This window comes from Convolutriloba macropyga, chromosome 5 (genome assembly GCF_964194025.1).
Source record: "Convolutriloba macropyga chromosome 5, txConMacr16.3, whole genome shotgun sequence".
NCBI lineage: Eukaryota > Metazoa > Xenacoelomorpha > Acoela > Convolutidae > Convolutriloba > Convolutriloba macropyga.
The window spans coordinates 15,331,201-15,356,537 of record NC_134472.1 but is presented as its reverse complement, the minus strand read 5'-3'; the positions used below and the strand labels follow the sequence as shown (position 1 = coordinate 15,356,537).

The following is a 25,337-nucleotide window of genomic DNA, read 5'->3' as shown; positions in this document are numbered from 1 at the left end:
TTATGAGATTTTGATTGTTGGTTGCAAGCCAAACAGAAGAATATTGAACATGACTGAGAACAAAAGAGTTCAAAATAATTTTCTTGTATACAGTGGGAATTATGCTCCTGAGTGCATATATGCATTTACTGCCCTGGGCTTTTTTTAATAAAAAAATTTTTTTTACTTGTTTTTGAGGTCTTTGTCAATATAAACACCGAGATATTTGATTGCCGCTTTCAAACGTATTAATTAGTCTCCAACCTTTAATGTCGTTTCGTCTTGAGGATTAGAGCTAACAAAAATTATAAACTCTGTTTTTTTCCGGATTGATCTTGAGGTGATGTAATTTCAAAAATTATATGCTTTTTTCTATGGACTTCTCAAGCTCGTGTTTGCATTTGAGAACTTCATCATGAGAGCCTAATAGGACTTTGCGTATTGTATTGTTTCAAATGACAAAAAGTTGCTAAGATCGTTAACATATAGATTGACCAAGAGAAGACCTAAGACTGTTCCTTGCGGAACTGCTTGTGCCACTTCAATCCACCCTGATTTAACATTATTGATTCTGACTCTTTGTGTTCTGTTTGAAAGATAGCTCATATTTAGATTTTGAGCTGGTATCGAAAATCCAAGAATGGAAAGCTTTGGAATCATGAGCTCGTAATTAAGGAGTCAAAAGCTTTTGGTAGATCTAAAAATTCTGCTACAGTATTTTTTTCCTGTTTTTGTTGCATCGTATTTTTTCCAGTTAAATAAACGACCGCATCTGTTATAGAAAATTTTTTTCTGAAACCAAACTGTGTTTTAGAGAGCAGGGCATTCTTATAAACAGATTCATCAATTTGTTGTTTAATAAGAGATTCAAAAGTTTTTGCTAATGCTGGTGTTAACGAAATTGGTCGATAGTTTAGAGGATCATCGAGTTCTCCTTTTTTAAAAAGTGGAGTGATGTCGGTTCTTTTGATTTCAGCAGGGAATGTTTCTGTTTTTATAATTTCATTCATTAGAAAACAAAAAGGGTCAACTAGTTGACTAGCTGCGTCTCGCAATGCTCATGAGGGAATGGTAGAAAGGCCCAATTGTTTGAATTATCTAAGAGCAAGAAGCGTTTTAGGACAGTCAAGTTTAGTAACAAATCTAAAAGAAAAGGTGTTTTTTGCCTCACCATAGGCAGGTCTACAGTATAGTCGTTTTCACCGAGTGTCATACTTCATTGATCAAATTCCATTTCTTGCGCTCTGAAGTTGAGCTTTCAATTAACTGATTATAAAATTTCTCAAAATCTTTTTCATAACCGGCGCACACTTCGGCTCTCAATTTGAAGAACTTGTGGAGAGATTCTGAATTGAGGTATTGCCCTCTAAGCAGATTTTTGTTACGTGTGTTTTTTGAAATGAACCGTTTGGCAAGGGAAAACTGTGATTTGTTTTTTTTTTAAAAAAAAATTTTTTGATTGGCGCATGAAAGATTATTTGCTGCTCAAATGTGCGTAGCATTTCAATTGGAACTGTAGAGCAGTAAAACTTTTCCGAGGTTAATTGCTTGATAGAAATGTTTTTGGCAGTAATTCGTTTCATCATATTATTGTTTTTTAACTATTTTGTTCCTGCTAAGTTTTGTTGCAAGAATAATCAATTGAGCAAAATGATCTGTTTGTATTAATGAGTCAAAAATTTCACTATGAAAAGGGGTTCATTTCCATCAATAATATTGTAATCTATAAGTGAGTTCGATTCATCCTTAAATCTAGTTGCTTGATGCTTATTAGTTACATTTTGATCATATGGTAGAAGGATTGCTTCTAAACTCTGCTTTTCTTTGTTTTCAAAATAATTAATATTATAGTCTCCCATCATTATTATTTTTTTGTTTTCAGTAATTGCTCTATCAACTGATCTAGCAGACTGCTCAAGAAATTCTTCGTAAAGAAGCTTTTTTTAGGTTATAAGAAATGTTTATTAGGTAATTTTTTTTTAATCTTTGGGAAAGTTATTTCGACCCACAGATAATCAAAAAGAGTACTTTTGAAAGCTAGATCAACGCGTAATTGAGTTAAGTTTTCTTAGGAGTAATTAACAATACACCTCCCCCTTTTGAACTCGCCCATGATGCCAATTTGAATGCCATGATTGTAAATCAAATGTACATTGTCATGATACAGGAAATTATAATGGTTGATCTTTGGGTTGAAGGAAGGAATTGAGCGTATCAATCCATTCATCTTAAGCAAAACAAAATTTTCACCAAGAGATTCCAATCTTTCTTTAAGTGCAGCATTAACTTCATCAATTAATTTGTTTTTTGATCTATTGTAGTCAGTTTCTTTGAACGGTATTACCTTCATGATTACAAACGCATCAAGCTGGAACTTATTTTTACAGGCTTCAATAAGGCTGAACATGTCATCTAAAATCTCATTGCAGCTTTTTTTGTAATTTTGAAACAGTATTTGTTCCGTCTTGAAGAATTAAAGTTTTAAGTTTTTTTGCATTAATATTTTTCCACAACTTTTATTTTCCCATTGGTGGTTGACCCACGGGAAGCATGGATAGCTGTCCAGTGGAATTGTTGCATCATCTCCTAGCTTACCAATGATGCTGCTACCCAGAACCAAATTTGATTGTTCTTGTTTGAGGCGGATTAAATCAAAATCTCTTACCTTCTCTGAAAAAAACCTGTTCTTTTCGAGATTTTGATTCATGGCTTGTTGTGCCTTCCCCTTCATTAGATGACTGTTCCTATGTTTTTTCCTGCAGTTGTCGCTGATCAGTAACGAGCACATTTTCAATAAAATTTTTCCTTTTTTTGTAATCTTTGATGTAAGTCAAGATATAATTTGTAGGAAGTTTCCTTTTTAAGTTGAGTCCATTCAGTTAGGGATAGTAATGAAGGATCAGTTTGATCATTTAGATTGAAATGCTCGTGGTTTTTTAGTTGAATATTATTAGAGTTTGTCATAGACATTGCAATTTCTGTATTATTGAGTGAAAAAGGTCAAATTTATTTTTGCTATGTCTGCATAAGTGCAAAAATCGATCAATGTTTCAAAAGAAGAAAGGTCAACTGTATTATTTGAAGTTTATTCGCATTTCTGATTTTATTTGAAAGTTATTCGCTTGTCTGATTTGAAAGTTATTCGCTTGTCTGATTTGAAAGTTATTCGCGTGTCTGATTTGAAAGTTATGCGCTTGTCTGATTTGAAAGTTATTCGCTTGTCTGATTTGAAAGTTATTCGCTTGTCTGATTTGAAAGTTATTCGCTTGTAAAGCCTTGGATCAATTGTAAAGCCTTGGTTAAGTTAAACTCAAGTTAAGATAAATAAATTTATTTATTGCGCATATTATTTGACAATATATGACGTTGCGGATGTAGGTATAAGAGGCAGTGGACGTAGGCATAAGAGGCAGTAAGAGGCAAAATAGCCCCAAATAAACATCGGATTGAACGCATGCACACCAATTAATCACCCTAACTCTTGAGCTATACATAGAATTTTATGCCGTTAAACTAAAACTAGGCCAATAACAACATTCATTTCGCCAAAAATATGTATTTGGACAAAGGTTTTTGACTTAATCTTTAATCATATCAATTGAAAACAGTAAAATCATATGATAAAATTGATCCAAGGCTTTAATGAGGCGCTAGGCTCATGACCGCTACTCTTATTAGTCCATTTGAGTCGCAGGCAATGGGTTACCTTCCCGTTCAAGGTTTTTAACCCCCAAAAATATGTAGAAATGGTGTTTAATTTATGTAGAAATGTAGTTACGGTGGGGGAAAACAAAAGTTAACCGCATTCGATTGGTCATTGCACACATAATCACCGCTTCATTAAAGGCGCCAGAATTTTAATGCATCAGTTTGCGCTGAAAAGAGAGCCGTTATAAAGTTGCTCGTCTGTAACTTCATCACATTTAAAGCTAAATTATATCAAAGTTTTGGTGCAGTAAAAAATACCTGTTTTGTGTTTCCTTATATTAAAAACTCCCAAATTTCCGTATGAAAAAAAAACATTTTTTTTTGGGCTGGCTACACTAATCTTTCGTGCACTGAGGATAATCCACGCTGAAATTGGTTCAATGTGAACAACTTCTTAACCCTATTTTAGTTAATGTAATTTTTTCTGCAAATGTTTTGTAAGTTTGCTTGTGAGCAAATTTGCTAGTTTTGAACTTTTCGTTATTTTGTTCTGTGATGACCTAAACTCGCTAGTTACAGTATCTATTAACTTCGTATTGAGTTATATTTGAATCAATCTATGCAGGAATTTATATCTGTTTCTATGACTTTCAAAATTATTTGTTTTCAAAAATGGACTTGTGAACATTGTCTTTTTTTGTTTTTTCCTACTTATTAAATATGCTCATTAGGTTTAAGTCCCATATCAAGGTACACATTAGTTTGTTAAGATTAGGTTTATTTTGGTGCTAACTGGACTTTGTAACAAAGTGTTTTCTTTGTAAAATGTAGATTTTGGACCTAATTATATCCTGTTCTCATTAATGGAAGGTCTCCTCGATCTTCTAACGCGGTATTTTTTTAATTTATTTATTTGTGTGAATTTCTACCTTTTTTGAACTCTAATTATTTTCAACTGTTTTTTTTATTTGATAGACAACGGAATCAAAAACAATAAGGAGCGGACCCGGAATATTATGTATAAAAGCAAATTTCTGAGCCTCATTTTTAATTGCTCTTGAACGAAGTTCATAGCAATTATTATAAACGTGCGTATCTTTTTTATGCAAAATTTTTGCTGGACAATTTTGACTTTTTGAGTGACTTTTACGCCCTTGAATCTTTGCGTTCGCGTGATCTAAAATTCTCTCTCAATCGCAATTTCAAGCAGCTGATCTCAATTGGCGGCAATTTAATACTAAATGTCAAATGAAAAGTGCTCTGAGACTGGAGTAGTGGAAAAAAACAAGGGATCCAGCCACCAGTAAAATTTGACCCTTTCTCCATACGCTAATCGCGCATGTCGAATCGGGCCAAAATTTACTGCTTACTGGATCCGTTGTTTTTTCCACTACCATATATTAGCTCTAAATTCAATGAAAAAATTAATTAAAATCAAAATAAAATCAAAAGATCAAAGCAAAATTTTCATTTCACTCTTTGGATCTTTTCAAGAATTGCCCCCCCTTTGCAAAAGGGGGGCTATTCTTGAATAGAATTTAAGCGAGTGATTTATTAACCAATCGGAGACGAGTAATAAGTATCCGTCCGTGTATGCACATACTGTGTTAAACTGGATAGAATAAAATGCGCCATGCTAGGGCAATTAGCCGAATTGGAATACGAAGCGAAAATAATTTCCGACTGGCGGGTCGGTGGGCGCGCTTCCGGATTACATCCCACAGTGCGTGAGAGGCATGGCCGTGAACAGCGGTCCGCAATTGCGCTTAAACTAATATTCGGCTATCTAAACTGTAGGCCAACTAATATTGTGGTAAAGTATAGCACAGAAGGGGAGGCGATTCTCTACTAGGTACCAAAGGGGGGGGGGCAATTGTTGAAAAGATTCCACTCTTTAAGAGCAATTCACTCTTATTCGGACTGATTCCCCAATAGAAAGATTGCTTTTTTTCGCTCTTAAAGAGTGATTCCTTCTTTTTTGATATTTTTTTCTTTTTTTTTACTTTTTATTTCAAATTATCTATACTCTTCAATAAATTTATAATTTCTTTTACTTTTTCTATATGTAACCCATTATTAATAAGAAATGATACAAAATTATAATATTTACACGAAGGACCTTCGGTCTTGTTACACCAACATCTTTCCTCAGTTTGGCTAATAACTAAAGGACTTACAGTCTTGCTTTGCCAACTATTATTAATTGTTTTCTGACCCAGATTTCCACTAAATCCTCTAGTTAATTCTACATCTGAATGTTGTTTCTTTACATGAGCCCGTATTCCATCATATCTCACAACAGAATTACAATATGGACAATTAACTTTAGCTGAAGTACAACTTCTACATGTATACTTACTCTCATCAAAATCAGTTAGTGGTTTTATATAATTACATTTATTACAACTTCTAATTAAGACTTCTGGGCTAAGGTTAGGGTTGAGGTTGAGGTTAGGGTTAGGGTTAGGGTTAAGAATAAGGTTAGGGTTACACTCTAAACATTGTAAAAGCATTTCTAATAGGGTAAACTTTAATATTTACCTAATCATTTCACACGGTAATATTTAGCCATGATTTCAATTAAATCTTTAGTATTATTTATAGATGTGATACACTCTGCTAAATATTTATTTCCTAAAGTATTGAGTGTATTAGTTTTATATCTCTTATCTAAAATCAAATCAAGGTCTAATTCTTTTTAAATATAAATTTATAACCTCTTCTCTAAATTCTTCATTATTTCCATATAATCTGGTTAAAAACTTTCCCCCTTTCTATTCAAAATTCCCATCTCTTCATTGACAAAGTCACAGTTACACTGATTTCTATTTTCCTCTTGTATTGTATTTTGTGGATCAGTATAACCACTTCGTGGATCATTATCCAACTCTTCTCCATATCCAACGTTAACTAATGTATTTACTCTACTCAACATTGTGCTTGCTCCCATTGCTACATACCCAGCATTTCTTGATATTATATCAGGATAAATATAACTAAATATAATTAAACCTGAGCTTATAATTTCACCAATAGTTGATAAACTTTTTATACCCTTTCTCGTAATCATTTCTTAAGTTAGAACATCATTCTGTTTTTTAATATTATTTAAAGTAAGAAGTTTATTAAAATAAAACTGATAATTATCATGAATAATAACATTTCTATCTGTTGCATTAATCATTAGTGGTTTCATATATGCTATAAGTTTAATTATATCTTCTCTTTCTAAATCATCTTTTAAACTAAGAGCTTTTAAATCAAAGAAACCAACTCTTGAATCATATATCATTGTTCTATTACTATTAATAATAATAAAAGTATTTTCCTTTTTATTATATTTAATTATACCATAACGAAGTTCGTCTGACATTCCATCTGTAGGATTATAATGGTTACTATCTAACTCATTATTTATTTTATTGAAGTCATGTTCCCATTTATATATTTCATTAAAGTTTTTAAATAGATCAGGTCCATTATAAGTTGTTAAATATATATTATCACAACTCATTCTTGCTGTATTAATTATTTGAGCTGGCTTATGACACATTACAATCATTTGAATATTATAATGTCTACCTTCAGTAAAATAATAACCTATATCTTTATTTAACCTATCGCCCATATCATCAAGTACAATTACACAATTTTGAAATCTACGCATATTATTTTTCGTGATCATATATTTATCACATTTTATAATCCCAGTATAAAACTTATTAGACTCAGGATCTATCCAGTCTCTGTCATCTTTACAGACTATAACTATATTTTTAGCTTGGTCTTGGTTTTGGTTTTGGTTTTGGTCTTGGTTTTATTTTGGACTGAGTATAACTTTAAGAATTGTCTGATAAAAATATGTTTCACTTGTACCAGTTCCACCATAAACAGTAGTATGTAATGCTGACTTTTCATATTAAAAACTAACTAGACTCCTATTCATAAATCCACCAAAGCCTTCTTCTAGTTCTGTATATTTACTTGATATTGAATAATATATTATATAACATATTCCAATTATAATAATAAGAAAAAAAGTATACCGCCTTTATCCATTTTTATATATTAAATTTATTATATAAAAAAGCTCAACCTAACTTTTGAGGAACTCAATAAAAAATTTAATATTGATAATAATGCTATGAGTGATATCAGAATAAAAGATATAGGCAAAGATATATGTCTAACACCAATTGAAATTGTAATGAGAGATGAGACTCAAAATAACACAAATGATCCACAAAGTGGCTTTGCCAATCCTAACTTCAACATTATTGTGAATCTACATCCAACTGATGGTACACATTGGGTTTTAGTGAGAAGAAGAGAAGGTGGTCCTGTGTATTACTTTGATAGTTTTGGTGTAGAAACCCCGCCATTATTTTTAGAAGAATATGTTGATCTAGGCTCTAATGAGAGAATACAACAATATGATGAATCTTATTGTGGGGCTTATTGTTTATATATGATTTATCTTACTGATAGAGGATTTAGAATTAAAAGTGCTTTGAATATTCTAGTTAATCAATGTAAATGTCCAGGAATATATGATGAGCGTTTTTGTTTAAGTTGTAATGTTAATCAGGGAACTTGCTTCGCAGATGATAATGTTAATGTTAATGATCTACGAAGTAGCTTTGCTAATAATGTTATTGATAGGGTTAATAATAATGATAATGATAATGATAAAGATAATGTTAATGATCAAGATAATGATCTACTAAGTAGCTTTACTAATAATGATAATGGTATTGATAATAATCTACGAAGTAGCTTTGCTATTAATGATAATGATAATGATATTGATAATAATAATGATAAAGATAATTTTACATATCTATTGGATGAAAAACATGGTGAAACATCGGTGGAACCGGTTCCCGGATGGTTGAAGCCTCATCAAAAGGTTAAACCTAAAAACAATAGCCCTACTAACAGTATCTCAATCAGGGAACCTGCTTCGCAGATAAATACAAATGAAGATCTACAATCTTGGCTAAATGATGATGATATAATTACTGAAGCCACATTCCCAGATAATTTTAGATGTATAATATCTGGTCCTAGTGAAGTTGGTAAGACATTCTTTTTAAAAAAACTAATTCTAGCTAGTATATATTTTGATAAGCTATACATCATTGGACCTACTGGCGATCAATACAATGGATTAGAAAGAATAAACCCAAAAGCAATTATAGAATTTATTAAAGATATAAAAGATATACCATCTCTTGATAAACTACCCAAAGACTTAAAGAAACTAATGATATACGATTATGTTAGAGGCAAAGAACCAGTGATTAATGAATACTTTTGTAGAGGTAGACATAACAATTGCAATATGATATATCTTAATCAAAACCTGTTCCCTCTGGATAGGCAGGGCAGAGTGTTAGATAGAACTGTAATCTATTTATTTTATTTGAACATAGAGGTAAAGTCCTAGCATCGATATATCAAGATTTCTTTAATAATGTTGAACTTAGTTATAATGATTTTGCTAATATATGTAATAAGGTATGCAAAGAGCCTTATAATTATATTGTCATTGGTATAACTAAAAATAAAAAGATTAATGGTAAACTAAGAATTAATTGGGATCGGAGAGTTTTGTAATTAAGTTTATGTTTATGTTTATCTTTATATCTATATCTATATCTACACCAGATGGGGCTTCGCCCAGTTGACCTGAGGAGCAGCTTCGCTGATTACGTCAGATCAACAAAGTTGCTGGTTACACTAGATGTAAAGTAAAACTTAATACATCGCCATTAAAGTCTATAGGTCTTCCATGCTCATTTTTAATATGAAATTCAATATATTCTATTCTATTGTTAGTTACATTTTGATACAAGATATTAGTTGGAATAATATTTATCGAATAGCCTGGCGGTTCAGTTATATTAGATTAAAAGTATATAGTATGTCTGTATCTTTACCATTATCTTTAGCTCCAGATATAATATTGCAATGAATGTTAATATTATTGAAACCCATAATATCAAGAATTTTCTGAGATTTATATTTACTTTTTTTATAAATTATTTTTCTAAGTTCTAGTAATGAGGCTATTGAGTTTTCTATATCAAAGCTGAGTGCTCCTTGTTTTATTTCCATTAAACATTTCATCGTATTCTTATCAGGTTCTATTATAACATTACCATCAGTTTCTTCTTTTAATAATTCTGCTATGTCAGTTAACTCATATGCTCCCAGTGTAATAGTTGAATATAGCAACTGGATTCCTCTATAATTATAATTAAGTAAAGATGTAATGTTTGGGCTTGAAGTAGAGATAGGGTTAGGGTTATGGGCAAAGTTAGGGTCAGAGCTAAGAGCCTGAGCTAAAGCTTCTTCATCTTCTATAACAGTACTAGCATATACGAATTGATTTTTTCTCCTATTCACATTAAACACCGAATTGTAAACAGATAATCTAATTAAACCTAGTTTTGTTGTATTAAGTATAGGTTCACTAAAGTTAAACTTTCCTGTTGGCTTTATCATTCTAAAGTTAGGTGTATACTCTTCTTTAGTTTTAGTTAAAGCATCATGTATCTTTTGCAGTTCCCATAAGATTAAATTTTCTGTCATTTTTTATATTCAATTATTAGATTATATTTATGGTTATAACCATAATCATGGTGAAACATCGGTGGAACCGCTTCACGTTTGGGCGAGGCCCCATAGTCTTAGTTACAATTAAAAGTTAAATTTTTATCTTATAAAAATGGATTTTAATTTGGTTACAACTTATGGTTATAACAATGATATACACAACAGTAAGATTATAAAATATAAACCAATAATCTGGCAACAATGAATACGGTTAATACCAATATTAATATTATACTCAATAGAGAAGAGAATCATTTAAATTTGCGTGATTCATATCTAGAGATAGAGTTCGTTTTATCAGATGATGCTGGTGGTGTATTTGCTAATGATGCTAAAATCAGATTAGTTAATTATGCTATGATGGCATTGTTTAGTTCAATTAAGCTTGAAACTAGTGGTGGTAGGACTAATGAATATATAGATCATTGTCCTCCTAATCTATTGATGTATAAGTTATTAACTAGTACTGATGATGAATATGGGAGTGATTTGTTAAAAATCAAGGCAATAGAGATAATTAACTTAAAAATGACCATATTGCTGCACAACGAGTTCATATGTATATGATGATTAAGATGAGTGATCTTTGAGGTTTCGTAAATGATTTAGAAAAGATTATTTATGGTTTAGGATTTAAACCAATATTATAAAGAAATAATAATGATAGAGCTCTATATAGAATTAATGCTAATCCTGGTGCAGTTGCTAATGATGCTAATATAGAACTTAGAGATATATCATGGTGTGCACCTAGTATTGATCCTAGTAATGATAATAGACTTATTTTGCAAAAGGGTTTAAGTAAAAAGAAAAATGTAGACTTTAGCTATTATGAAAGAAAGACATTTTATAAGAATGTACCCAATGCTACTAACTTCTTGTTTGATCTTGGTGTGGAAAGTGGTATAGAAAGACCACAATATATTATAGTTGGTTTTGAAAATAATAATGTTAATGAACAAACTCATGATGCAAGTACATTTGATGTATTGAATGTTACTGAAGGTTATTGTAAGATTGGTAGTGAGTTTTATCCCGAGGATAGAATGAATATTAATTATGGAACCAATAATTATAATGAGGTTTTTAAAGAGATTGTTAGCTTTAATAAAGATTATAATGGGCTACCACATAATTAAAAACCATATATAAATCATAGAACAATCAAAAGTAGTTATAGAATATATGTATTCGATACTAGATATCAAAGGGATCATATAGGTCCACAACCACTACAACTTAATTTTAAATTTAGTGCTGCAGTTGCAGATGTTATATGTCATGCATTAGTATTAACTAGAAAGGTTATTAGTGTGAATAGTGATGGTAATAAGATGTTTGATATAATCTCATAGACATAGTCTTAGTTATAATTAAGTCATAGTTATAATTATAACTATAGTCCTTGTCATTATTTCCTACTAGTCTTAACAAAACGCTTATCATAAATAACATCTAATTTCTTTTTATTCTCTAGAGATAGACCCTTAGCTAAAAGCTTAATCTTAGCCTTGGGCCTAACCTTGGGCTTGGGCTTGGGCTTAGGCTTAGGCTTAGGCTTAATAACAACAAAAGGATTATACTTTTTAACTTCCATTATTTTTTATATATAGAAATGAGTCTTTTATCAGGTTCAAAACTAATTCATATTGTGTTGGTGGTAGACATTATAGTGGTACTAATAACATAAGAGGTTTTGTATCGGCGATGGGTACTAAAATGTTAAAGGGTAATTGTGTTAAATGTAGAAGGAATAAGTCAATGACAGTATCTGATGCAACAATAGAAGCAGAGGGTTTGAAAGATTTCGTTAAAAGTGTTGGTAGAGCTACGGTTACTTTTGGAAAGAAAGTAGCTAATAATCCAGTTAGAGCATTAGAAATAGCAAGTAAAAAAGCAAGTGCAGCTGCATCTAGAAACCCTAGAGCTGCTTTATCAGCCACACCTGATTCAATTAAATTTGCAACTACTTGTGAAGGTATAAAGGTAGTACAAAAAGAAAGAGGGTTATAATTAGGTACTAAGAAGAGATAACTACTTGATTATAGTCATGATTAAATTTATGATTATGTTTATATTTATGTTAATGATTATGATTATATTATTTTTATGATTATGATTATGATTATGATTCTATTTATATTATGTTTATGATTATTGATAAATCTTAATACTAGCATTATTATTTCTAAATACAATATTATAACTAAACACTAACAATTTTAGTTTAAAAAAACACTCAGCTTGTTTTTCTTATTCTTCTTATAATCCTCATATACCTTAAATAATTCATTACACTCATCATTATCTATTTTATTATCATTCATTGATTTAGTATATAGTCTATTAAGCTTATCACTAAACTGTTTATTTAAAATATACGTTTGTGAATGCTTTATAATTTTATTTCTAATTTTAACATTATTTGTTTTTGATAATGAACGACAAACAGTTGCTGTAGCAAAAGCTGTTGGTATAGGATAAGCTAATCCTATACCTGTTAATGCAACTGATGTTGATGTTGCAGTTGTTGCTATAGATGATTTAACTATTTCTGTTATCTCAGCTACGTTAATATAATTCTTATATCTACTTAACTTCTTATTATAGTTATTAGTTTCAGTTTCATAATAATTTCTCATATCTTTTATAATGTTAATATTGTTGTTAAAATTATTATTAGCTTGAATCTTTTTGTTTATCAATCTTTCTGATACTGATGACAAATCTGGATATAGTAATCTCTCACTCGGTGCTGTTGGGTTAGTCATAGTTTTGGTTATTTTAATTAGTAAAAATTCTTTCTATTTCTTTCGTTATAACTTCTTGTTTAAAAGCATAATGCTTCTCTAGACTTTCTTGTTCTTTATTATCATTTAACGTACTTCGTAAAAGTATAGCAATTATATATTGCGCTATTGTCCTTTTATTCATTAAAAGGGCTTCTTCTCTAAAAGAATTAGTCGTTTTATTAACTTCTTTAAATTCTTTTAGCCCAGTAGTAAACATTTCAACTAGTTGTATATTAGTGATATTCTGATTAAACTTATTATTATCAAATTTTTGTTTTAATTGATTATTTTTAGAGATAGTATCTGCAGCAATTTTATTACAAAACTTAACAGTATTTCTGACTTCATTTGTTGATTCAATAAACTCAATAATTAGTTCTTCATTAACTTGTGTTTCCTTTAGTTGTAATGTTTTAGTTGTAACTTTATCAAAGTCACCCTTTCTTAGTTCAGTTATGTTTCTACGTAAAATGTCTATTTTATTAGAAGAGGATAATAAATTATTGTCACAATACTCTTCATTAACAACATCTTTTTCATCTATCGGAGGATGTACATTTGTAATTTTATAGGTATCCTTCATATCAATATTATCATTATCTTCAAGGAATAACCCACGAGCCTTACTTAGTGTTAAAATGTTTGTTGATGTTGATGTTGATTTATGTTTAGCCTGATTGAATCCGTTTCTTGTCATCTTTGTGTTTGTTTACAGAAAGATTTGAATCCAGCTTGCTGGCTTATGACCGGAGGTCTATATTTAATGATTCTGAAACTTTAATATTAGATTAAAAGTCAAACTCGGATTTTAATAATTCCTGTTTGTAATTTTTACCTTCAATTATCTCAGCATTAATATCTTCAATTTTATATGTTGGCGTCTGTGTTTTTAGAACTTCATTAACTTTAAACAATTCTCTATTCCAATTAGAAGTGTAACCTTTAGAGAAGATATTACGTTTATCTACATTTCTAACAAAATCGCCAACTTTAAGTTTAGGTTTAATATTCTTAAAACTAAAAGTGTATTTAAATTTATCAGGATTATTAGAAGCTTCAACTGGTGTCATATTAATTGTTGAGTGAATGTTATTGTTAAATGTTACAACAGCATCAATTATTATATTTACCCAATTACCATCGCCATTGATGAACATAGGTTTATTTATTATGTGTAAAAATGTTCTATTAAATCTCGCTATGAATACAGCCTTTAAATCACTATAAGTAGAATGTAGTTTTGTTTCATATTCTTTAAGTAAAGATTTAAATTTTTATTGGAAAACTCACTACTTCTATCTACGCATAACTTTTCTGGTTTTCTAGCTTGAGAGCCACCCTGTGGATGTCCACTTAATACTATTTTAAAACCATTAGTTATAGATAAACCAGATTTATTCTTTAATGGAATAGCCCATGCATATTTTGTGAATATATCTATAACAGTTAATATAAACTTATAATTTTTATTGTATTTACTTAGAGATGACTTATCAATTAAATCAGCTGACCATGTTTCATCTTTATATAATGTTATGATTCTTTCTCTTCTAAACTTTGTTATTCGAGGACTGAACACTTCTTTAGCTAGTTGTTGCTGTTGTTGTTTTTGTTTTTCCACATTTTTTATGGACGTAGTCATGGTTTCACCTATTTACCATAGTTAAAAACAAAATTATCTAAGTGCTCTTGATTAATAATATTCATAGATAATAGTTGCTTAGATATATCTAGCATTTCCTCATATAATTCATCATGACCAGCTTTTGTTTCTAGTATTAATAATTCTAATCGTTCAATTAAACTATTTGGATCTGCGTAGCAGTTTCCCTGATCCACGTAGTGGTGGCAACTTTGTTGGTTAGGGTTGCTATTTAATCCCCTACCATATACATCATCTTTTACCCCTATTATACGTTTTTTGTTGTTCTATATCTAGCGCTTTTCTTATCCCCTTTTCCTAAATCATATATAATATCCTTTAAAAACCTTTTAGTTTTGTTTTCATCTTCCTCGATTTCACCAAGTTTTATATTAGGGTTAGTAAGAAAGTTTATAATCTCATCTGACAATTAATATATATATTATCCTTAACTATAAATGCATTTTCTTGGTAAATTAGTTTAACACCGTTCATTTCAAATTCACCAATATCTAAATTTGCGAACTTTAAATTTAATTGGGGATTAGATTGAACTGACAATAAATTAATAATTTGAGCCGTGTCTTTATCTACTAACATTCCTGGTTTATCTCGAGCTTCCTCTACAGCTTTGCCATTGGACTTAATTAAAGCTTCATTAAACTGGGAGCCAGCTTGATGGATCATCTTAGTTTGTTTATCTAACTCTTGATTTTGCCAATCTATTGCTCTTAATATTTGTTCACTTAATGCTAGATTGTGTTCAGTGTTTGCATTTAGTGTTTTAGTTAAAGGATCAAATAACTCTTCTATTTCTCCATAATATTCTTGTTGTTTTAATTTATCTTCTAATCTATTCTTTCTGTTTAGTTTTTCTAGATAGTTTCATTCTATAAGTTCATCTAGCTTAGTCATTTTATATGTATTGAAAAATTATAATAAGAGCAAAATTGGATAATGAAAATTCTATTGATAAAAACTACTCTGAGTTAAAAAAATGTTTAGCTTGTGGAAAACAAAATTGGGCTATGGAAGAGTTTATCGACCATACAATGATGAATTAATAATTTCAAGTTATTCTAAATATTTAGATGAAAGGGAAACCAGTAAAACAATAAAACTTATAGAATATAACAAAAACAAATTATCTAGAGGAAATAGTGATTTGGAAATAACTTTGGGAAAGATAATGATCTAATATCTACTAACTACTAATCCAGGAGATGCAATTGATCATTTTATAAAAGGAAGTATAGAATATTATTAACCAGTTTTATGTTTTTATTTAGAATTATAAATCGGTAAACCATAGATGGAGTCTGTTCATAGATCAGAGAAACTGCTTCATAGATGAGCGAAGCTATCAGGGAACCTGCTTCGCAGATGACTACGTCCATCAGTGAAACTGCTTTGCAGATCATTATATAATCTAATTTGGCTTCAATTAACTTTCTATCATCATTAGTGGTTAGTTCTAAAATATTATTTATTAACAAGTCTTTATTATATTTTTTATCTAACTCTGTTGAAGTATTATTAATCAGAGAACCTGCTGGGCGGATCTTTTTTGTTAAATCTCTTTTAAATAAGTATAAAATCTCATCATGAGGATAGCTTTTAATATTATTTACATAAAACCTTATTTCACCAAATGTGTTTAGACTAATCTTACTTGTTTTTGTTGTTGTCATGCTATCCCCAACTTTTTGTAGTCTGCTTTCATCTACTGTTCTCTGTGTATTATACCTTAGTGCATTATAATAATCTAAATGCTTAGCATTATTATGCTTCTTTATACCTTTTTCTTTAGTGTTCTTAGGATAATTTTTGAAGCTATATGTTTTGAGGGATAATGCTATAAATTCCTCAATAATCCTATTCCCTAGCTCATGCATAAACTTGCCGGGGACTTTATTATTAGTTTTATAGGTATGTCTAGGTTACTTAAGTCCATATGCTCATCACTAACTTTACCTTTCACTATAACTCAATACAAAACTGTCCGTATCCATATAATGGAGTTGTAGATCTTTGAGAGATGGTTGAAAAATATTATACAATACATCATAATTTACTTAATTCTAAGATATTAACAACTACATATACTGGAGAATCATATTCTATTTTTTTATATATTCTATTTGGCTATAATCTCTTTATCTAGTTATATTCTTAAATGTTGGTTTACTTACACTTTTCATTATCTTTTCTTCATCATGCAAGAACTTGCTTTGAAAGAAGTGTAGAGGATTCATACACATTCTTCCATATAATGAGTTATTCATTATTTTCCTTACATCCTTTTCTGCTTCAGTATTGGCTGTTGCTCTTTTTTTTGTACTGTTTTGTATATAATCTCTACATATATAATCTTGTTTAAATTTTACTACTCTATGTATTTTTGTTACTTTTACTCCCATCTTAACATAGAATTTTAACATCCTATAATGAACCATATATTGTTTTGTTGTTTTGGTCTAAGATTAATTTCTCTGATCTTACTTTGCCTCCATCTCTTTCTCTGTAACCTAATTCATTATCATTTATCTTTCTCTTATTAGGCATTAGTGCTAACTGTTCTGTTCTCTCTTTACATTTATTAGTATAATCAATATCACAAACTATATAGTAAACATGATCACTATCATCTAGAGTATTCAATATTGTTTCTAGAGTAGTAGTAGTAGTAGTAGTAGTAGTAGTAGTAGTAGTAGTAGTAGTAGTAGTAGTAGTAGTAGTAAATTGGAAGTCCTTATAAGGTAACTTTTGCATCACTGCATAACCATATAGGTTGTTTGCGTCTATGTACCATATGGTCTTACCATCACTGTTATCTATATATCTATCAACCATTATTCCACATATACCACCTCTCTTTGCTCCAACAAAATCATCTAGCATTTGGTTATCTTGTAATGTATCTAATGTTACACCGCTTGACATAAACCAACAATCAAAACTATAGCCGGGGAGACTTACATAGTGTAGGGGGTTGAGCTTAGTTTAACATATTCATTCATGCAATAGTCTAATATTTCCACATCATTCTGTAAATACTCTTTAGTTAGATCTTTACCAGTTTTATGACTGTTTTCATTATTAAAAATATCTACTTCTTCTTGTGTTGGTAGTTTGTTATGTAGTGAGGATTTGAAGTCTTCTATTTTTAGATTACCTATAAGATTATTATAGGTAGCTTTGCTACTATACGACTTTAAACCAAAGTATTCATATGGATATAATGCTTTAGTGTTACATCCGTATATCTTTGCCATTTGATCTAGAGGCATAGCTAAGAAGTTATAAGTGTCTAAGAATTTAAGACAACCAATGCTAAACATCTTAGACTTACCAGCAGCTAGTGGTATGTTATCTGTTTTTCTTTTATCATTATTCTGTTTGAAGAGTTCACTGTATAGTAGGTTGAAGTCATAGCCAGAGCCATTATGGAATAATACTGGAATTAAGTTTTGTTGTTTGTATCTTAGATTGCATATTTTACATGCTGGTCCTCTATATTTACCAGTTTCATGAGAATGATCTCTTACTTTAATAATACATGTTTTACTGCAGATATGACAAGTGTTATTAGTTTCATGATATAATTTGTCTTCTTCAGTGAATATCATCTTTTCATTATGTGTGAAATTATTCTCTGTTTCTATTTCTAATAGATCTCTAGCAAATCTATTGATGCAGCCTAGACCGAAGTATTGCTTGAAGTTACCTTGCCAGGTGTAACCCACAGCTAATGGAATATGTTCAGCTATTACTTATTTACAGTCATTAGTTGTAACATCTGTGACACCTCTTCGTGGATCAACAATGCAACATTCTATATCGGCAGTTATAATATTTTTATATTCTGACGTTTGTGGTCATTTATAAAAGTAATATGTTTTTTCTTAGGACAAACAATCTCTAGTTTGAACGAGTTGTTGCATTCGTAATTATCATATTTAATTTGTGAGATAAACCAATAGGTACACCTATCACAATAAAAATATTTAATGCTGTTTTTATTTGGTTGTTCTAACAGGGTTTCTATAATTTTTATTAGGGCACAGTGTTCTATTTGACCATTACTCCAAACTAGTATTCTTACATCTTTTCCATCTTTATTAAAATCGTCCACTTGTTTAAACAATTCTATTTTGCCCCCACCACAAGGTGTGTATACCCAAATATTAATATTCTACAATTTTTGTATTCTTATTTTATAAGAAAAATCATCTTCATGTTGTTGTCTTGTTTCAATTAGTTTATCTACAGATTTACTTTCTCGAGTTGCATGGTGTGGGGCGGGATGTAGCCAAGCAGTTATAAATAGTTGTAAGCATTTGTATTTATAACTACGTATATTTAATATCGATTTTGAGTTTTTGAGATCAGGAGGTAAATCTATATAACTACCAATAGATGCTTTAGTTGGTTCAATGTTTAACTGAATACTTCTTATTCCAAGAAACTCAAAATCATAACCATAACCTTCATATATTTCCTTTTCGAAATCTAGCCACCGATTGAAGTCACCATATTCATATATTGCATTATTATTAATATAATCAATATTGAAAAATATTTTAGTAGTTTTAACTTCTTTTTTGGTTCTCTTCTTATAATCACAATCAGCTGTGATCTTATATTTAAATTTCTTAACTTTTCTGAACTGGTAACAGTTTTTAATTTCTTCTAAAGAGTAATTAGTTGCTTCATCTATATCTTCAATGTAATTCTCGCCTTTATCAGTAATATAAAATTCTCTCATGTTTTGACTGGAGTTTATATCAAAGTCGTCTGTGTTTTCTAGATACTTACGATTATGACTATATGAGTGAGTAGTTTGAGCTATTTTATTCCTAAATTCTTCATGACATTCTTTACATTCATACTTAATTTTAGAGAAGATTGGGGCACTCGGGTTGGTTTCGGGTTGGGGTACTCTTTTAGTTTTAATTTTAATAATATCTTTAGTTTTAATAATATAATCATCTTCATCCGAATTATACACCTTCTCCAAGATTTCTTCTTCTTCAGACTCAAACATTTTCTCCAATAGTTCCTTATGTTTGAGATCGTATGATTGATGCCTGTATAAACCCTTCATTGTTTCAAAGGATAGATTTCAGACATCGCAGAAGTTTATGACACTAGTATTAGTTGATTGAGACATGATGTATTTATTTAGGGAAAAAATCAAAAATTAATTTTTCGAAAAATGAAAATTAATTGCGATAAGTGTATAAATAAACCTTGGAAAGAATGTTGTAATAATTGTAAAGAATTAGAATATTCTTGTTATGTATGTAAAAATATGGTTAAAATGAAAGATTATATAGAACATTTGGGATATCATTATTCTGATCCTGATCAATATCTAAAATGTAGTATATGTAATGTTTATAAACATATATCATTATATAGATTTAGAAATAGGAAATGTAGACTATGTATTCATCTTCATAGATATAGATATGGTCAAACTAGAAATCAATTCAGAGAGCATGTTTATAAGTATAATATTCAAATAAACTATTTCTTCTTCTGCTTTAATTTATCTGTGAAGTAGATTGATCCCTTTTTTTTAATAGATGCTAGGTCTCGAATAAATAAGGGTGAAAATCATTCATAGACTAATTCATAGAATAATGATTGATTTTTTGTTCGAATATAGAGCTAATATATAGTAGTGGAAAAAAACAAGGGATCCAGTAAGCAGTAAAATTTGGCCCGATTCGACATGCGCGATTAGCGTATGGAGAAAGGGTCAAATTTTACTGGTGGCTGGATCCCTTGTTTTTTCCACTACTGACTGGTGCCATTTTTAAATTTAAATCTTAATAGTGGTATATGTTAACCTCTACTGCGGTTATTTGAAGCCCACTATTGTCTCATTTAGTCTTCTTAGTCCCATTCTCTTAGTCCCACTTCAACTTTGCACGAATATTGAACGATTTTTTAACAATCTTGCGAGATTTTTTCGAGATCTTTGAACCTCTCCGAGTTTTTTTATTACCAAGATGTATCTGGTGGTCGATCAAGTTTTGAATCCCCCATCCCAAAGTTTACTTGTGTTGAAGCACAGAATGAAAAAAAAATTATCAATAGGTTAGCCAGAATGTACAAGAAGTTGCACCAATCACTGCAGTCTCTGGAGTACTTCACACAGCAATACTGGCACTGGGAAGTGAACAACCTGAAACAGATGGATATCCTCTTGGAAACTGTTCGCAGAAAAGAAACTTCCTCCATTGCATCAACCAAAGAGAACCCTAGCTGGGCTACAGAGTGGAACGTATCAATGCAGGGTATTGATTGGTCGAAGTAAGAAATTGTTTCATAATTCAGATTCTGCTCTGCGCTATCCAAATATCCACCCCTAATTTATTGCCGACTGCTGTAATTCTTGCGAGAGTCTTGTAAGGATACGGACCATCTCACAGTATCTCTCAAAATTCTTGCAAGTTTTAGCAAGTTTGCTGTCAGGATTGTAGGAATATTACAAGACAATCCTAATCAATAAAGCAATTAGCGAATTATTGTTCCGAGCCCCACTTTAGTGGGAGGGAGGAACTATATATTCAAATGGTTTTTTTGTTCAGTCAATTTTGGTCGATCGATATATTCATCGTAGAGAGTTATGAGTGGTAACTTTAGAAAGCACGTGCATCCTAGAAAATAGAATAAAAAAGTTTTTTAGAATTTCTTTTTTTACAGTGAGTTATCGAGGTTTACATTTTTGCGAATATTCGACAGATTTTATCCATCTTTTTGCTAAAATTTTCTCAGTTTTGCTATAATAACTCAAAATTTGTAAAAACTTTTAACGTTAGAGTGTTATTATTGGGGATAGAGATTGACGTTTGATTGGAGCTTCGTTCGGCTAAATTTTTTGACAAAATTTTCAACATTCAAAGTTTTTTCATTACAAATTGCAAAATATAAGGCCTTTTTGATCCATTTTGTTTAAGTTTGCGGGAAGTAGAGAACTAGAAACCGCTGACACAATTTCCGTAAACTGCAATAGAGAGCTAGATGAATTTTGGCGCCCCCATAGTCTTCTGTATATAAAATATTGCGTTTTTGCAAATTTAACTCACTAATCAAAGAAAACGCATCCTTGTTCTTTGACTTTTCAAATATTTCACTGAACAATTGATCTCATTTGCAAATACTTGGATTAATTTGGTGGTTTTATAGGCGTGCGGAAAAATTGAGGATAGGTGTGATCTCATCAAGGATTATTGCGATAAGAATATTTCAAATCTTCATTTGGGTGCTGCCTTTTTTTAAAACATTTTGTTTTTACTGTTTTTATTATGTTAATTACTGACAAAGTTTTCAATTCACGGCTCAATTAATGAATGCTCACATTTACATGAATATGAGGCCAAATATGTATACAGTTTATTTACAGAAAAAAACTTAATAGTTTTAATGGCTTTGACGAAGAATTTTAGTAAACTTTAACTCAAATTAGTCAAAATATAAGTCAAATTAGTCAAAAATCCAAATGCCTTCTTCAGAAGATGTAAGTGCACCTATGAAAAGCATTTTTTTCTATAATGTCTCTTATGGCATTGAATAGGTTTGTTTTAAGAAAACTTCTGTAATTTTTTGAACAAGTCAATTTTTTTGTTATTGCTGTCAATTTTTAGCTTGCTCTTAACAAATTCACGTCAAAATTTCTTTCATATAATATTCTTTTAGGCGTTTTCTTTTAAATAGCGGGCTCTTGGTTCTTTGCTAAGCTGTCACATTACGGGAAAGTTTAACTGAAAAAAAGCGTTAAAGATACGCACTGCAACAAATCTGTTTTTTAAGGATTTGCGGGTTTATGGTTTTAAGGGTTGTGACACCGTTCACTTGCAGAAATCGGCAGTTTTTTTTTCCTAAATTTTTTGTGTTTTTTTTTGTTTTTGCATGCTATATTTTGAATAATTAAAAGTTCCAATGCCCAACTATAGACATATCTTTGAAATAAATAACTGATAAACGTATATAGCTAATGGTTCTAGTGACTTTCAAATAAATTATTTTCAAAAAAGTAAAAACTGCTCTTCAATTTTCTTTTTTTTGTTCTAGTTTTTGTAACAATTTTGTATTTTACAATTTTATATCATTTTCGTAAATTGGTGTCATTGTTGTGAGATCTCGTTAATTTTTGCTGAGCCTGAAAATAGTTTATCTGTTGGTTAGAACGTTCTGACTGATGTCTTCAGGGTTTAGACAATTTGTTTTAGAAGATTTTTGTGAGTCTTAGATGAATTTCAATGTTTGTTGCTCTTTTTGTTGGCATTGTGAGGTACTCCTTTAAAAATTTAAGAGTTATTGTGAGGTTCAAATGAGACGCGAGTAAAGAATCATATTTCTCGCGATTAATGTGTTAAAAATTTAATGCCTTCAACTCTTTGGTTTCGTTTTGTTTGTGAATTTTTGTTAGTTCTGCTTGTATTTATTGTTATTTTATTGTCCTGTGATCCAGTGTCACTAATAGTAAGGCAATTAGTTTTCTAAGAAGTTGCAAGATAAACTATCCGTTCTTTCTGTTGCGAACGTATGTTTTATTATGAATTTTGAAAACATTTTTGTTTTGGATTTTTGGGCTTTGCCAATCTTGTTTCTGCCTGTTTGTACTTTAGTATCTCTATATACAAGTCACATCCCTTATCTAGTAAACTTCAATTTGCTTTTCATATCGGTTTCATTTTCCTCAAATGGTCTTTGTTCTTGGTAATACGAGTTTTCGAAAAATATTCGTGATTTTTGCATCCTCGATCACTTTTTGTAGGTTTATGTTTTATTTTCACAGTATAACAGTAATGGGCGGCCCTGTTACCCTCAGACAAAAATGAAATCAACATTTTTTAATGTTCACAGTGAACAGCTTAATGTTTAATTGGCGGGGACACCGTTTTCTAGCAATATTTGAATTTTGTTTTGCCTGTATTTGTCGTTCTTTTTGTAGCCGTATGGTATATCCTATATAATAAAAGGTCGTAATATCTTTCTACGCAGGTACAAATTAGTCTCTCAAGGAATTCAGCTGATTCACAATGTTTTCAATCATTTTGACATTATTTCTTTTCAAAAAAAAAATTAACGTTTTTTTCTAATGAAGTACAGTACAGGTTCATTGTTTTAGTATACGTTTTATCTGTCGCCTTTTTGATTTGATCATTGATTGTTTGCAAAAAATGGACAAAGAGTTTTGGTCGTAATTAGTTTTTGTAATTATTTGGTTTTTATCGCCGTCTTTTTTGGTAGTTACATTAATGACAGGTATCATCGGCTTACTAAGGTAGATTTTTTATTCATTTGGTGGTTTTTTGAATTATTTTTTAATTTTTTCATCTCTTCCTCATATGGTAGACAATTTTGTGAAAAATGTAGATGAGCGGGGCTGGAAAATTTTGTGCGAACGCACATTAGCGAGCCTCCTTGTTTTCATTAACGGGTCTTTTTTGTCCGTAAAGTTGTCGCCGGTAAGTTATGGCCTGATATGAAACTTACTGTTCAGTCCGGATAGCTCCAAAGTTGGTCTTTGAAAAATTCAGAGCGGATGCTTGTTTTTGCAGTTTTTGAGCAATTTTTTAGACGTCTGTCTTGCAATATCATGTTAGTCACCTGCAGTATAGGCGTCCGAATCCTTTATCTTGTGAGAAAGCCCTCATTTACGAGAATCTTGCAAAATCCTGCCACCAAAAGCGTTAATTCGAAGAACCTTGAAGATGTTTCAAGATAGGCGTCGGTCTTAGACTAGGGCTGGAAAACTATTTAACCCAAACACATCCACGCTCGCGCACCCACGCGCGCATACCTACGTACCACTATTTCCACTATCAGGAAGATATCTGCAAAATGAGCCCGCTTCCCAGAAACATATTTGGAAGTCGCCTGATTGTGATTGGAAATCTCTGAAAACAACGTGCGATGGGAAAAACAAAACTTCAGAATTAACTAATTCAACTATAAAATAATTTATTAAACCGCCGGTCAACCTCTCAGCGAATATTATTTCGAAACTCTATTTTGTACAACTTGACGAGGTTTAACTGCGATCTTCTGTTTTTTCAATCTCTTAAGCGTCAATGAAACATGATAAAAAAGTCAATCACACACAGAAAAAGATAGCGTTCAGGTGAACATTCTGAAGAAAAGAAAAAGCAGAGTTTTGTGCATGAAAAAAAATTGAGAGCTAGCGAGAAAAGCAACAATCAAAAAATTTTGCGTAAGCGTACAGAAGCTTTGTTCATGCATTTTCATTGAAAATTTTAATTCTTCTCAAACAATGTTTACAGCAATTATAACTGTTGAGGTTCTTTTTTGCGATTTTTCACCTTACCTACTTTTCCGCTGAAGCTTTTAAATTTTTGTTCTCATAATATTGACAGACAGGTAAAACCGGCATTGAGCACTGGTCACTGAGCACTTCTCTTAAAGCTCCGCTAAACGTTTGACGTACTAAATCCGCACCCTCTCCCTTGCCCCCACTCTTCGTCTATCCTTAACCCCGCTAGCTCGACCCCAACCCCTCAAGATCCCACCAGCCCACTCTCGCTTCAACTCCCCTCCCCCCACGTTGTTATAAAAATAAATTGTTCTCGAGTAGGATGTACACTTGTTTGCAACACATATGGTATAAATTATGTACC

General features: G+C 30.9%; 1 protein-coding gene across 1 annotated transcript in view; it reads left to right on the top strand.

Moving 5' to 3' along the window:
• LOC142340285 (fatty acyl-CoA reductase 1-like) overlaps positions 1–25,337 on the top strand; it is a 58,358-nt gene that overhangs the window by 23,220 nt on the left and 9,801 nt on the right. Inside the window, exon 7 of the mRNA XM_075390858.1 lies at positions 20,791–21,006. Coding sequence (XP_075246973.1) covers positions 20,791–21,006 — 216 coding nt within the window. The remainder of the gene's footprint in view (positions 1–20,790; positions 21,007–25,337) is intronic.